Source organism: Haliotis asinina, chromosome 6, assembly GCF_037392515.1.
Source record: "Haliotis asinina isolate JCU_RB_2024 chromosome 6, JCU_Hal_asi_v2, whole genome shotgun sequence".
Classification (NCBI taxonomy): domain Eukaryota; kingdom Metazoa; phylum Mollusca; class Gastropoda; order Lepetellida; family Haliotidae; genus Haliotis; species Haliotis asinina.
In genome coordinates, this window is record NC_090285.1 from 8,155,860 (window position 1) to 8,170,436 (window position 14,577).

The following is a 14,577-nucleotide window of genomic DNA, read 5'->3' on the forward strand; positions in this document are numbered from 1 at the left end:
TTGACAGATGATTCGTCCGTAGACGCCGGGACGGAACCAGTATGTTCACAAGACGGGAACGCGTCCCAGTTTCGCTTGTTAAATGAACTCGTTTGGTTTCGTTAAAACCAAACTTTGGCCAATGTCTCAGGGAGACCCCCCTTCTCTGTGATCACTCCAAGGTCATGCAGGCATTGGAGGTGTGATTAAAGTAGTAGCCTAGTGATTAAACCGTCCGCTCGTCAAGCTTAAGACCCGGGTTCGATTCCCCACATGGGTATAATATGTGAAGCCCTTATTGGTGTCCTCCAGTGTGATATTGCCGGAATATTGCTAAAGATGGCGTAAAACCATACTCACTCACTTAGTCAAGCAGACAGACATATAGTGATTCATTTCATGTCATTTATTTGTAGGTATAGAGCATTGATTAAATACACCTGGTTCACTTCTATGCAGATACACGGATCTATCACAGTACATTTAAAGAGCACTAGCTGACAGGCGCACACGAAAGTTCATTGCATGGATCTCTTAAGTTTAGCTCTGGCATTCTGGAACCACACTTGAGCCACTCGTCTGGGAAGACCCGCCTCCTCTGCAATCCTCCCTAGGTCACTTCCAGTAGGGTTGGTGTCAAGGTCGAAATACTTCTGTAAAACAGCTATCTGGTCCTCGTTGAAGGCTGTTCGGAATCGTTTGGATTTTCGTTTACAGTTGACGTTCTCGTCATCGGGATTGAGGACGTGGACTCGACAAAGTACTCGGCCGTCGTGGATGGCAAAGTCTTCTCCTGTGGACAATTGTCTTTGGCACGTGTTGCACGAGAAACATGCAAGGTGGTACACGTTCTCACCGGCCGATCTCACCCAATCTCCAGACTCAATGGGTCTTAAACAGGAACTACAATTGGTCTTATAAACTTGGGTGAAGTCTCTCTGGCAGAAGATGTTTCCGTCCTTGACGAAACAAGTGGAATGTCCACCAAGTGTCACCTGACAAACACAGCAACGCAGACAATGCTCGTGCCACACGTGATCTCCAGCACGTAGATAGTACTGGTCTGTGATGACGTCACAGCACGTGAAACACGTGGGGTCAGCCATATTGAAACTGAGAGCTATAAAATCTGTCGACTCCTCCAAGTCAGAGGAAAGATAGTCATATGACATGTCCGACATTTTGGAAGAAGCGATGGTGGATTATAAGACTGTACCTAGATATTTAAGAGGAGAAACATACGACTCGAAGCAGACATACGCCATTTATAGATTGAAGTTGGCACCTCAGAGTGAACGAGAGTGTCATGACAGCGACTGTTGTGACAATGGTCACCGATCGGCGTGATCAGTTGATGGTCAACCAAAGATTAATCAATCAGTCGTGTGAACACATCTCATAGTAGCAATAATGACATCCAATCATTAGGTCCCTCGCACGGGGTCAACTCAGTGCGGTAATTGCACCGAACGTTAAAATATGATGTGTTTGGGGTAAAAATATATCCTACTCTTTTATGTAGCGCATGAATAGATTAAATACATTTAGGGATTAAATACATTTGGCAAATGAGAAATGATACATTTGTATGCCTGTAAAAGTTTTTGGTGTTAAAACACCCCAGTTATCATGAGCTATGGAGAATGTGGCAGGTTTCCTTTATATATACACACTGTAAAGTAATTCGGTATTGAATGAAGTTATTACACATACAAACATATCGCTCACAAATGGTGAAATGGTATGATCCTTTTCATAATATGAATAGACATAAAAACTGGGTGACTGAAATAAAACACCTACAATTTTCTATTAAAATTGAAAATATTTGGCATAATCAAGAATTTGGAATATATTCGGAATTCATTAAACAATTTACTCAAAGACGAAATGATAAACATTTTCAAATTTGGCAAGAAAAAACTGTTAAACATATGAATAAAAACATGTTAGTGCCGTTGAATATTCACAGTTTATTGAAGTAAGTGGCTGAGTTCAGATTTACGCTACTTTTAGCAATATTCAAGCAACATCACAGAGACGGACACCGGAAACGGTCTTCACTCACACTATCCATATATTAAATCAAACCCGAGTCTTTAACGTGATGGTCGAACGTTTTAGGCACTAGACTAATCCACCCCCGCTAAGTTTTCAAAATACCAGTATGGGGAAAATTTATGAAGAAAATCTCTGTTAGGTTTTATGCATGCAAAATAAGCATAGGTCATTGCGCTATATTTTTTCTTGGTCTTGGCACAACACAATCACTTCTTGGGATTAGATTACCTGCATTATGACAAGTTGCGTTACTGTGTGACTTCATTATACCATTTAAATGCTGTATATAGATATAGTGCTGTCAGGTACGTTTTCGATTTCACTGTCTTTAAATCGTAAAAAACATATTAGGGAATCTAAATGAAATTCATAGTTCTCATCGTATACAATATTTGTAGCACAGAAACACTAGAGCATTTTGTCCGATCACGATACTGTGGATGTGTAGAAAATGATTATCTGGTCGTTTGTCATTCTTAATGAAAATGATGTGTTTTGGCGATATATTAGTTATAAGAAGCGGCCGAAAAGGCAGATCTTTCATATTACTGTAGTTAATTTGTAATGCAGAGAATAATAAAAAAAACCTTCTCTAATATGCAAGAAGCGGGTGTTCTTTTGAGGAGAATATGCATCGTATTAATGTTAGTGTGTCAGACTCACATAGTGTAAGTCTCAATGTTTGATGTATTTTAGTATGAAATAGAACTTCATCCTTGTTAAACCGAATAAGGGATATGGCTTATCAGATCAAAAGTTTATATTCGGATGACTATTTCACAGAAACGATATTCCTAAATATTTTCTGATGCGGATGGCTGAATCTTCTCGGTCTGGGAATTTGAAGCTGGTTAATCAAGCGATCATGTGATCAGTTAATCATTATAGAAAACACGTGATTAGTAATCAATCACCAACCCACTGCTGTGACACGTGCTGTTGACGTCACAGCGTGTCGTAACGGCCTCCATTCCTCAACATGGCATACGTGTTCACTCGGAACTGTCACCAGTGCATATATTTAGTGCTATGCGCCAGATTTGGAATCATAGATTTCTGCATCACTTCTCACGTTTTCTTCAGCCTTCTCTATCTTCTCTGGTACTTCTCCACAATGTCGGACACGTCATATGATCTCCTGTGCTCCGACTTGGAAGAGTCAGCAGATTTCATTGCTCTCAGTTTCAATATGGCTGACCCCATGTGTTTCACGTGCTATGACGTCATTACTGACCAGTACTATCTGCGTGCTGGAGATCACGTGTGGCACGAGCACTGTCTGCGTTGCTGTGTGTGCCAGGTGACACTTGGTGGCCATTCTACTTGCTTCGTCAAGGACGGAAATATATTCTGTCACAGGGACTTCGTCCATGTTTACCAGACAAAGTGTAGATCCTGTTTACGTCCTATCGAGTCTGGAGATTGGGTCAGATCGGCTGGTGAGTACGTATACCACCTTGCCTGTTTCTCGTGCAACATGTGCCAAAGACAATTGTCCACAGGGGAAGATTTCGCCATATACGACGGACAAGTCCTTTGTCGCGTCCACGTCCTCAACCCCGACGACGAGAACGTCAACTGCCGTCCAAAATCCAAACGATTCCGAACAGCCTTCAACGAGGACCAGATAGTTGTTTTACAGAAGTACTTCGACCTTGACACCAACCCTACTGGAAGTGACCTCGGGAGGATTGCAGAAGAAGCGGGTCTTCCCAGACGAGTGGCTCAAGTATGGTTCCAGAATGCCAGAGCAAAACTCAAACGATCCATGAAATGAACGAACTTTCTGTTGGTATTTAAGTGCTAATGTAATGCAAATTTAGTCTGTCTAAATATTTGCACACGTTTCTATATCGTTGTGTCTACTTGAAGGGGAAAGATAATCCCCAAATCTTTGTGCATGTGCTAACCAGTTCTTTAGTCGCCGTTTCAGTGCTGAGCTTCGTAGTGGTGTAGAGAAATAAAATGAGACATTATTTGTGAATCTTCATGCATACGTGTATTCGCAGTTTATGTAGCTACGTATACATCAACTTGTAAATAAATTCAACATGAATCATCAACTGTCTTCATTTGTCTGACACTGCTCACGATGGTCGCTCTGTTAAAGTCCTGTGTGTCCATGCTGTACATCCTCCAGGGAGGTTTGAAGATCCAGGTTAGAATTGGTCTTCAGGAAACCTTGCTTGTTCTAAGAGGTGACTAATGAGTTAGCGAGTTCAGATTTACACCCCACCCATCAATATTCACCATATGGTGGCGGTCTGTTAATAGCTGTGCATGGACCAGACAATCCAGTGAGCAACAGCATGAGCATCGACCTACGCAAATGGGATAGGAAGTCAATTGTCAACCAACACATCAAGCCTGACCACCCGGTACTGGTGGTGACAATTGGTATCGGGTGGTCAGGTTCACCTACACTGCTGATGCTTGTCATCGTATCTCAATTATATAGATTGATATGGTCAATCACTGGATTGTCTGATCCAGAGCCGATAATTTAATTGTTGGAATATTACCGAGAGTGGGGTTCACACAAATCAAGTGAAGTCACTGCATCCTTATATAACGCAACCACAATGGTACAAAAATATGTATCGTACCATATATGTACCACTCTTACGGTATGTTTACCGTGACAAGGCCTTATACATGCAGGTATATAGATACTTGTATGGTATGTATGAATATTTTGGCTGACAGTAGTGAAAATAATCGAAATAATTTTAAATGTTTCTTAAAATTTCATGTCTCGTGGGGCATATAAAATTTTCATGTGTAAAACAAGCGTGGATAAGTGAAATGCATGCCTCGTTTTATACATACATCGTTGTGAACTAAAACAAATACAATAAGTAAATGGAGAAAGCAATTTGCAAAGGTGAAACACCAGTTCAAACCCCAGCTTGGTTTCGTATGATGGGGAATGATAGTATAGTAAACCAGGGGTTTCCGTGCAGTAGTATTTAACTGTCATGTGAGGACACACGTGATGGATTTGAAGTGATGCTATTTATATAGATCGACCAGGCAAAAGGCCTCGCATCAGGGAGAGTGAAGCCAGTGAGTACTCAGTCAAACGGTAGTCCAGACTATCGTTTTGTTGGTCAAGGATGCTTAACATTTTGAAAAATCACCAACCTCTGGAAAGCGTTACCTGTCCTTGCAACCTTAGCAACCTTACACAGAAATATTACAGCGAAAGTCGTATGACTGTCTTTGAAAGCGTCGTTGAAAGAGAATGCCCGATCGTACCCCACAAGCAGTGAACTGTAAACTGTTGAGCTGTTGGGGTATTCTGAGAGGAAGGGGACAGTGGAATGTTGAAGACACCCCTACTACAATTTAGTTTTGTATTTTGGCCTTCTGAACTGGTATAAAACAGTCCCGAAAACATCATCAATTATATATCTGAAGCTTACTTCTCAGCCATATTGCCATGTTTTGAATGTGCAAGTCAGGGCATTTTTTCCATTTGACTTGTATACACAGAGACATCATAAAAACACATCATCCGGGACCCATCAGGTGCTAACCTCTTGCTTTAGATTTTTTCACTCATGTCACACTCATTTATCGTTTTCTAAGTAAACTTCAGTAATGAATTTAAGCGTCAATATGTCTCCTACCGCTACTTGTAGCGGATCCAGTAATTGTTAGGCAGTGAGGGGATGGCTTTGAAGGATGAAAAGAATGGATAGTCACATATACTCATAAGTTATTTCTGACTTGATAAACTGATCTTTTGAATTAAGACAACGTGCTTGTACATATTAACAAATTTATAAGGCATGTTTTCGGTTGATTTAAATTTTCACGGGACTTGAGCGTGTGTTCAGTGTGTATGTTCACAGTTTGTGAGTTGATTCCCTGTGTGAGTTCATGGATGTGTGAAAGAGAGTGAGTATGTGCGCGCGTCTCTGCGTGTCTGAGAGTACGCTATCTGTATATATGATCGTCAGCTCACAATGCGAGGACAAAATTCAATAAAGTAATCATACCCAAGGTTAATTTTATTACGTAGTTTGAGTTTGTATTTTAAACTAATTTCCGAAAGAAACGCATCTGTTACAAACCTTATAAGCTCCATGAAAGGAAACAAAAACTCAGGCGAACTGGTGTGTGTTGGATGCTCATAAATCAATTCTTGTCAGCTGTGGGTTCTGGTCATACTGATGTGGCTCCTTATGGAAGCCATACTCCATATTGAAATGTCACTAAGTGACGTTACCACATTTTCGAAACCCGGCGAGTCTTATAAACATTATCACGAAACACGCCTAGTTTTAAATAAAGATCATTCTGAGGACTGACGTTGTTTTGTTTTCATAACCAAAGATCAGTCTGTTTATTCATCACTGTCTCATAATCTGTCATGCAGACCCTGAAACAAAATGTATCCAAGCAAGCATTTGCAAGTCTTGAATATGTGACAGGGATAGATTTCCGCAGTTTCAGTATATGAAGAAAGTCTCATGGCTCCTTTTCATTATTTTTTAATTTTTTTTATCATGAACTGTTTTTCGGCTGGTTTTTACTCTACACTGTTTCAGTTTGACGTGATTTGAGTTTCCTTTGGAACTGAGTATGTCTTAAGATAGCCACAATATGTCCAGTAATTGTAGTGACACTCAGATGTTATTCTGAATCAATCTCATTGATTAAAATGTAATTTGATTCATACAGTTGATTTATCTTCGCTTAAAACATGACAGTTGGCGAGTATTCTTTACACAGTCATTTTCGAAAATCAATAAATTGGGATTTGTTGCAAATATGAACATTGTTCATTTCTTAGAAAACAAACTCGTTGATCTCGCTTTTAATGTACCTGGAATTGACACAGACCTGGTTACAATGTCACCTGTCTGGAATCAACGCTTCGACCCTGTAAACACACCAAATATCTTGATAGATTTGCAAAGACACCTTTTTCAAACACATGCTGTATGTTACAAATACAAATTCTGAAAAATGTGTTGATGCTTCGCGCATGCGTGATGGTGCATCATATAGTGAGTAATTGTTTACAACAAATGTTATTCAGATAATGCCGACGAATATTTGTTCTTAGACCTTGTCAGTGGCGAGTGAATTATTTAAATTGCATAATTCAAAGAGTGGAACATTAGTAACTGAAGCTAATGAAACGTATTCTTCCACATGTCACTCAGTTCACTTCGCGTTTTACGAAGATGAGTAAAAGGGGAACGGTTTTATAAATCGGATTAAGCGTCAAGTGCCAAGATTTATCAATAACACCCCGCGGTGAACATGAACTCTCCCGCCATATCGTCTGCAGAACACGTGCAAGCAGACGATAACTACTGACAGCGCAGACGATAGCTTTTGACGACTGCTAATCTTTACGCCATGTGTGACATACGTTCGGTCGACTTATATCAGAGGCGCGGCCATCTTTTGTGTGTATGTCTGTAGCCTGGGCCGGGCTGGTTGTCTCTGTTCCCAGAAGGGAAGACGGTTGACACAAGCCGTGTCAAGAACGCTTACGTCAACGTCAACAACGACCCATTCTCCTCATCTTCTGTAATGACCGCCGCAAATTACCTGTCTTAAGTCACAAACGTCCTCTCAGTCTGTCCATCGGTAGATACTCTGTAAGAAAGACCGTGAACATGTGGATGTAAGATATTAATCTAAGTAAACATTCGGTGACCAGTTGGTTGAGGCGCGATACCATCGCCACCTCATTACAGAGTAAATTGAGTTCTGATCCAAGGGTGTGAGAACCACCGTGACCATGGCCCTGACTCGTGACCCAAGGGCAGAAGTCAAGGTTAAGTGGTTCCGAGGCAGTTGAGGCGTCAAATAACTAATACCCGTGAAAGTGAAACTCGTTACTAGAGGTATCGATTAAACATGCACTATAATTACGAGAATCATTTTGATGACATGTTGCGGGTCTCCTACCGAGGCAGACAAACAGATGTAAACTGGCCAATCTCGCGAGCAGGTAATTACTATGCCTGGCGTGGATCTGTTGACGTGCGCGCGCCGTATGTCCTGGATATGTTTGACCCGTAGCACCACCGGGGGATGGGGTTAATACAGGTACTCCACCATGCCGTAACTTAACAATTGACTTAATTCCCTCGGAACTAAACAGGAAACCACTGCAACAGAACCTATCATTTGTCAACAAGTAATTAAGGTAAATCTACCGGTATTAAGGAACGAATGTGTGTCGTACTTAACCTACCTTTCAGAAGGTCACAGTAATTACCTGACCTATGGAATGTTCTGTTCTGATTCATTTGTAAAGTAATTTTCTTCCAAATGAACCCTTTTTCCCAGTGGCGTTTCATTAATGTCTAAAATGGATAAACCAAGTGACGGATAAACTGTTAAGAACAATTTTACGCCACGCATCAAGTCCCCGAAACTAAATGCTTACAGACAGGCAATAGTCAGCAATATTTAATGAACGCCTGCCGGGAAATACATATGGTGGTGATAATGATGGGGACGAGGATCCTGAGTTTGAAGTAAACTACCCTAGTAATCTGAACGTACACACCAATACGGCTAAAAATAACAAACAAAAACTGCAATGCTGACAAATGTTATGGATACGAACTTTATATCGTAAGTGCGACGTTAAGATACAGATTCTACGAGTTAATGCTTACAGACTGATTACAACTACAACAACAACAAAACAACACAAAACAACAACGGCAACGACACATACACCCCCCAAAAACCCTATAAAAAACAAAACCAAAAATACCCCCATCCCCCAAAAAAAACAACAAACAAAAAAAACAAAACAACAACAATATACCCCCCCAAAAAAACAAACAAACCCCCCCCCCCCCAAACCCCCCCCCCAAAAAAAAAAAAAAAAAAAAAAAAACAAAAAGAAGAAAAAAAGAGAAAAAAACCCCAAAAACCCAAAGAAATTGAAACAAAACAAAAAAGTATGACTATACGGAATATACGACTGCTCACTAGCGGGATAGATGATAACTGAGTCAAGAAATTGATCAAACAGATTTATATATAAGTCAAGAGATTTCGTTTTGTTTTTGGGATTCGAGTCCGCGAGATATCAAGATTCGATATTTCCTTCTCTCATAGTATATCTCGAATAAACGTTCCTTTGTTTTTGTTTCCCGATATGAGAACACATACTCATCCACACAAGAATGCGTATTTCAAGAAATATATTGAATGCTATTTTTCTTTCCAGTTAATCATTGTCAACCTAAACATACTGACTTGTGCATTGCTCTGTGTGACTTCAATCTCTTTACGCAAAATGGTAATTGTGGGTTTGTTATTTCGGAGTTATTTATTATTATCATCAGATAAACCTTGGTGCAATAGAAAATCCATTTTGATGGTTGATAAAATGAAACAAATGAGATATCGTTGCTTTATGGTGATACATTTTATACGGGAATCAAAGAAGTGTTTTTGACCTACTGCCTTTCCTCTAAAGCCAGCAACAAGGTCTAAATCATCACTAGGAAACACACCTTACTCCTTACACTCACTAGTGTTGGGAATCTCATAATTGATGAATTACAACCAATCATCGAAAATAATTGGTTACAGTCATTTATCAAATGTTCCTGGTTATGTTTGGTAATGCACGAAACGACAAAAAAAAACAAAACCCGTACAGATCTTTGGGTTTTTTTCAAATTGCACGAAATGCTTTGCAAATTTAACATCTTTGACTGGTATGTTGAGAACATAAATATGTTTCGAACATATATTTATAATTACTGACGTCTTTAAGATTAATTAAATCATTACTTGGAATGTGCGTGTAGCGCTTATGAAATTTTCAAGACAAAACCAACCTTGTGGAAAACATTGTTATTTCATGATCAAACAAGTGATCCAAAATGGTCTATGTTTAATAATGAGAAAACACGACCGATTGCTTGGCTGTTCAGTCACCATGGACGATCAGTAACATTTGCAAGCCAAGGACTGTTCGGTAATGGAATAAACCAAACTCACACTAGATGCTTGACTGGCATTTTAGATGATGCTATTTGATGAACATAAAGAATGTTCTGGGTTTCATGTTCTTGTTATTCCTTGAATATAACGTTTCTGACGCCATCATCAGGTAAAAATGTTACATGTAGTCCTTTTTGCACAAAAACTCGAAAACTAATAAACATGAAATATTCAATGAATCATAATAAAACATCATGCAAGGTCTGTGTTTTTGTCTTCAGAATTTATGCCCTAAAAGTAAAAAAAAGTTGTTTAACAATCTATCGTTAACATATTGACTAGGTTCACTATCTGGCCCAACTCAAATCAACTCACTATTTGGAGGAGGGAGGAGTGCAGACAAAGGGACTGCCAAATGTGCGAGAAAGGGTGGAGCCAGTACTGTTATCATTGAAAGTGCTTCTCGAACACCTGGCTGTCCCTTTCTCTGCACTCCCCCCTCGTAACAAACAGTAATATTAGTTTGCTAAACAACTTTTTCTTACTTTTAGGAAGAAGAATCTGCAAAAACCTCACAGAGTCGGTATGATGTGCTGATTATGATCAGCGTTTCATTGGGTATTCGAAGTTCATCAGTTTTCGCGTTAGGTTGCAACTCATTGGTCCGCTTTTGATCCAAACGGACTGTAGTTACTGATGTCTGGGCCAGAACAAGCCATGGAACGCTGTATTCAAAGAATAAAAAGAAGATGAAATCAAGAAAATCCCATGTGTTCTTCAAACTCATACGGAATGTCAATTTAATGTTGAGTTTAGATGTTTTTGCAGATACAGTATCTATCAATGAATTGACCGCTTAGGGTGAGGTGCAGGGTGAGGTGAGTTGATATGAAGCGAATTATTGCACTTTTTGTGTCTATGTGTTAGTGAATTAAGACATCATCCTATTGGCGGCTGAATTACTGCAAGTAAAACTACTATTTCAGCTAAGCTAAGCTATTTATGATATCAGTCATAGAGCATTTTTAAGTCCGGCGAGTGTTTCAGTGGGACGCGTCACACTGCGTTTTACGTGACAGTTCGTCAGCTTTGCTATTTTGTTTAATTTTTTGCACTTCGGAATAAATATTTCTCTAATTTCACAGCAGAAAGACAGTGAAATGTGAAACTGATTGGTAAAACAAGAGACAACGAAAACAACAAAAACACCAATAATTAAAAAACCCAAAATTTAATTACATTTCTAACCACTTGCGTCAACTGATAATAGAAGTTGCTAAAATATTTAACCTATACTTTATTTCATCTTTCTTTTAAACAATCAACTAATCACACTCGGACATATAACATAAAAGAGATGTAGATCAGTGATGTCTGACAAAGAGCCTGGGGGTGCACTACCATCTGTCCACACCGTCCCGAATCTTGATGCTTACAGCTATGTTCTTGAAACCGATTTGATGGTACAGATAGCACCGCTGGCTACTTCGTAGACCGTTGTTGAATGTTGTAAACATGAAACTAATTAGCCAATATATAATGCTGAATAGAGGCATGTCATCGGTATTTGTAGACGTAAATTAGAATGCATTGCGACTTTACGCTTTTGATTAAATCTAATGCGTTAACCTGATGGAAGTCTCCTTGTCTTCGGTGACACAGAGTGTTTAGCAAGCAGTTACTATTTTTTTTTGCCAGGTGAGCTAAGGTGATGATGAAGACCGCTTCTGATTTATTCCTGCTTTTTGTCAAAACCTTGCTTTAAACTTTCATGTGTAAAACCCATTTTGAACATTATTGTACCTCACCCCGTTCTATCGCTAACAACACAGATATTTGAATTTAAAACTCAAAAGAAGTCACCGACATACGGTTCCCTTATGGAAATTAAACGATGTAAAAATTGTATTTTTAATCACTTGCTTGTATGGAAATATTTATTGTTTTAGTCTGTTGAGCTAAATTGTTGTTATACACGTCTAGGTGTATGACTAATTCATGAATTTAAATCTTCATAGTAAATGTTGAGTTATTCTAGCTCCACATATTATGAGGACGGTGGGGTAGCACAGTGGTTAAAGCGTCCTCTCGTCACACCAAAGACCCGGGTTTGATCTCCCACATGAGTACAATGAGTGAAGCCCATTTCTGATGTCCCCATCGTGATATTGCTGGAATATTGTTAAAAGAGGCGTAAAACTATACTCACTCACTCCACACCAAAACATCGCCATTACAATACACTGGAATTGTTATCGAAACAATTGTACATTGTCCCTCATTTCAGTCAAGCGTTGCAAAACAATACAAAAGAACTCGCCGTATTTCTTCAAATACTTTGTGGAATGTTTCATATTACAATGCAATTAAACCCGTACCTCCATCACTTTCGGCATAAAGTGAATTAAACTTCTTCTGTCTGCATGATCGCTAGTTCAGACTGTGATTTTATAAATAGGTGTGTTTAGTCTCATTATGTTCGATTCCTTGTATTTTTAAAGTACTTTTCCTGTTTCCATCGCTGAGTTCAGAAAATGAAAAACAGTCCCATCAAAGCATGCGCGTATGGTTGCCCGAGAGTACTGGTTGCACTATTCCAGAAATATCAGAAGTGCTGACTAAAGGAGACGTATGTCATATCCATGACAGTTTAATTCCATAGCCCTATTTTTAAAAGATAACGTACCAAAAATATATGTTTTCATTTAGTTTGCCATTTTGACCACTTTCGGTATGGTTTTGAAATGAGTATGCATAGAAAATAAAGTAATGACGATTCATATTTATCGCAAATTCATCAGTTCATATATCAAACATCTGTCACTCAAAACTTTTTATCTAAAAAAGACAATATTGATATTTGAGTCTATAAAAAGTGTAAAATGACACTATCCCGGAAAGTAATGAAATTGATTGCCTCGGGAGTTGCTCTTCAAATCCTGCCAAGCTTCCCAAGCCGTGCTGTTAATCGTTCTGTTCCCAAGTTGTCAGTCAGTTTTGTGGTATGAATTTCTTAAGTTCATTTGTGGCTTGGTCTGAAGCTAGTCGTTATTTTTCTCTCTTGTTCCGATACAAATAATTCGATATTAACCGCCTCCTGATTGATATTTAGATCTGACGCGGGACATTTTTGACGCTAGGCCACCCAGGCTCAAATTTGCCTGACTATGAATATTGGTTATAATTAATGCCAATTTTCGATGTGATATGTACAGACTTTATCAATATTGTCTAGTTATTCCGCGGGAGAAGTATCGCTGTTCTCACGGGGGAGGTGTTCTTGGATCATGTTGCCTCCCAGAAGGCACCGGGGAGCGCCTATTGTGCAGGTTTGTTTGCAGCCTCGGGGAGAAGCAATTATCTGCGATTGACAGGTATTATGATACGAGTTTTAAAAGGCGCGTTGGCGCATCAGATCAAGAGACCGTGAAGAAGTCAGAATCGAGAGGTGCATCACGGGATACTATTGTTCCGGTCATTAGGAGGCTTCGTATGAGGAGATAAGAGCAGTCTCAGACTGTTTCCCCCTCAGAACACTGCTAGAGATCCCACAGAACACATCTTGAGCATGTCTTCTGCTAAGGTTGTTGCTCAGTCGGTTGACAGGTTCGAATCCAGTGAAGATAGATCCAGTGATATCTCTGACTCCATAGACGTGGGGTTTGATGAAACAGATATGAAAACGGAAAAGACTGACAGATCGGTGTACGATCAGAATATCACTTTGGAGATGCTGGAAACGAGGGCGGAAAATTTGACGTCAAGAACGTCGAATAACGTAAACACTTCCAAGTCACGTGTTCCTGAGGAAATCCGACTCCGTATCAACAGCAGGGAACGTGAGCGGATGCACGACCTTAACTCCGCTTTAGACAGTCTCCGACAGGTAATGCCTTATTCGCACGGTCCCACGGTGAAAAAGTTGTCGAAGATGTCGACGTTGTTGCTCGCAAGGAACTACATCGTGATGTTGACGCGTTCACTGGAAGAGATGAGAAAACTCGTTCAAGACCTGTCTATGCAGAGAAGTACCGCAACCATCGGGATTCCTCCTCACTTTACCCCCACGGTGGACCCAGCCCGGCACGTGTTACCATCACCCTACCACCACCCACACCTTACTCTGCCTACAGCCGCCTTCCAGGCCCCGGGGGCCCCTGGATTCCCTTGTGCGTGTCCCGAGTGTCAAGTGAAGCCTCATCCTCATCCACAGCCCCATCGTCAGACCAAGGAGGGTTGGAAGTCGTGAGATTGGAGCACGTTCATTAGACTATATTTCAATCAGACTGAAAGGTCGTAAAGCGATACCGTTAACAACACCCAAGGACGTTGTTTACGGACCGTGCATGATGCACCTCTCAAGTACGTTGTGCTGTTCGATGAGCCACTGTCGTCGTAGACGTCGACGTTCCGTCACGTAATGAACACTACAAAGTGATAAACAGTACAAGTTTCAAACTAGTGTCCTGATCGACCACCTCTTCATGACGTGAAAGAGGAAATGTGTTCCATGATAGTCTGCCATTTGTGAATGTATATATTGGTATGTATTTTGTGCCTGGTTGTTAAATGTTATTGTTATTTGATACTGTGCTG

At 40.0% G+C, this 14,577-nt stretch overlaps 3 protein-coding genes across 3 annotated transcripts; 2 read left to right on the top strand and 1 right to left on the bottom strand.

Annotated features, from left to right (window-relative positions):
- Positions 1 to 497: 497 nt before the first annotated feature.
- Positions 498 to 1,160, bottom strand: LOC137286806 (LIM/homeobox protein Awh-like). Its single transcript, XM_067818809.1, has one exon. It carries the CDS (start codon positions 1,158 to 1,160, stop codon positions 498 to 500), a length of 663 nt encoding a protein of 220 aa, XP_067674910.1.
- Positions 1,161 to 3,154: 1,994 nt separating this feature from the next.
- Positions 3,155 to 3,817, top strand: LOC137286807 (LIM/homeobox protein Awh-like). Its single transcript, XM_067818810.1, has one exon. It carries the CDS (start codon positions 3,155 to 3,157, stop codon positions 3,815 to 3,817), a length of 663 nt encoding a protein of 220 aa, XP_067674911.1.
- A 9,732-nt stretch (positions 3,818 to 13,549) lies between these two features.
- On the top strand, positions 13,550 to 14,230 carry LOC137286231 (oligodendrocyte transcription factor 2-like). Its single transcript, XM_067817959.1, has one exon. The coding sequence runs from the start codon at positions 13,550 to 13,552 to the stop codon at positions 14,228 to 14,230; it is 681 nt and encodes a 226-aa protein (XP_067674060.1).
- Positions 14,231 to 14,577: the final 347 nt, after the last annotated feature.

Bases quoted from the DNA above. Each gene is read 5' to 3' on its own strand.
- LOC137286806 (XM_067818809.1), bottom strand. From the start codon at position 1,160: ATGTCGGACATGTCATATGACTATCTTTCCTCTGACTTGGAGGAGTCG.
- LOC137286807 (XM_067818810.1), top strand. From the start codon at position 3,155: ATGTCGGACACGTCATATGATCTCCTGTGCTCCGACTTGGAAGAGTCA.
- LOC137286231 (XM_067817959.1), top strand. From the start codon at position 13,550: ATGTCTTCTGCTAAGGTTGTTGCTCAGTCGGTTGACAGGTTCGAATCC.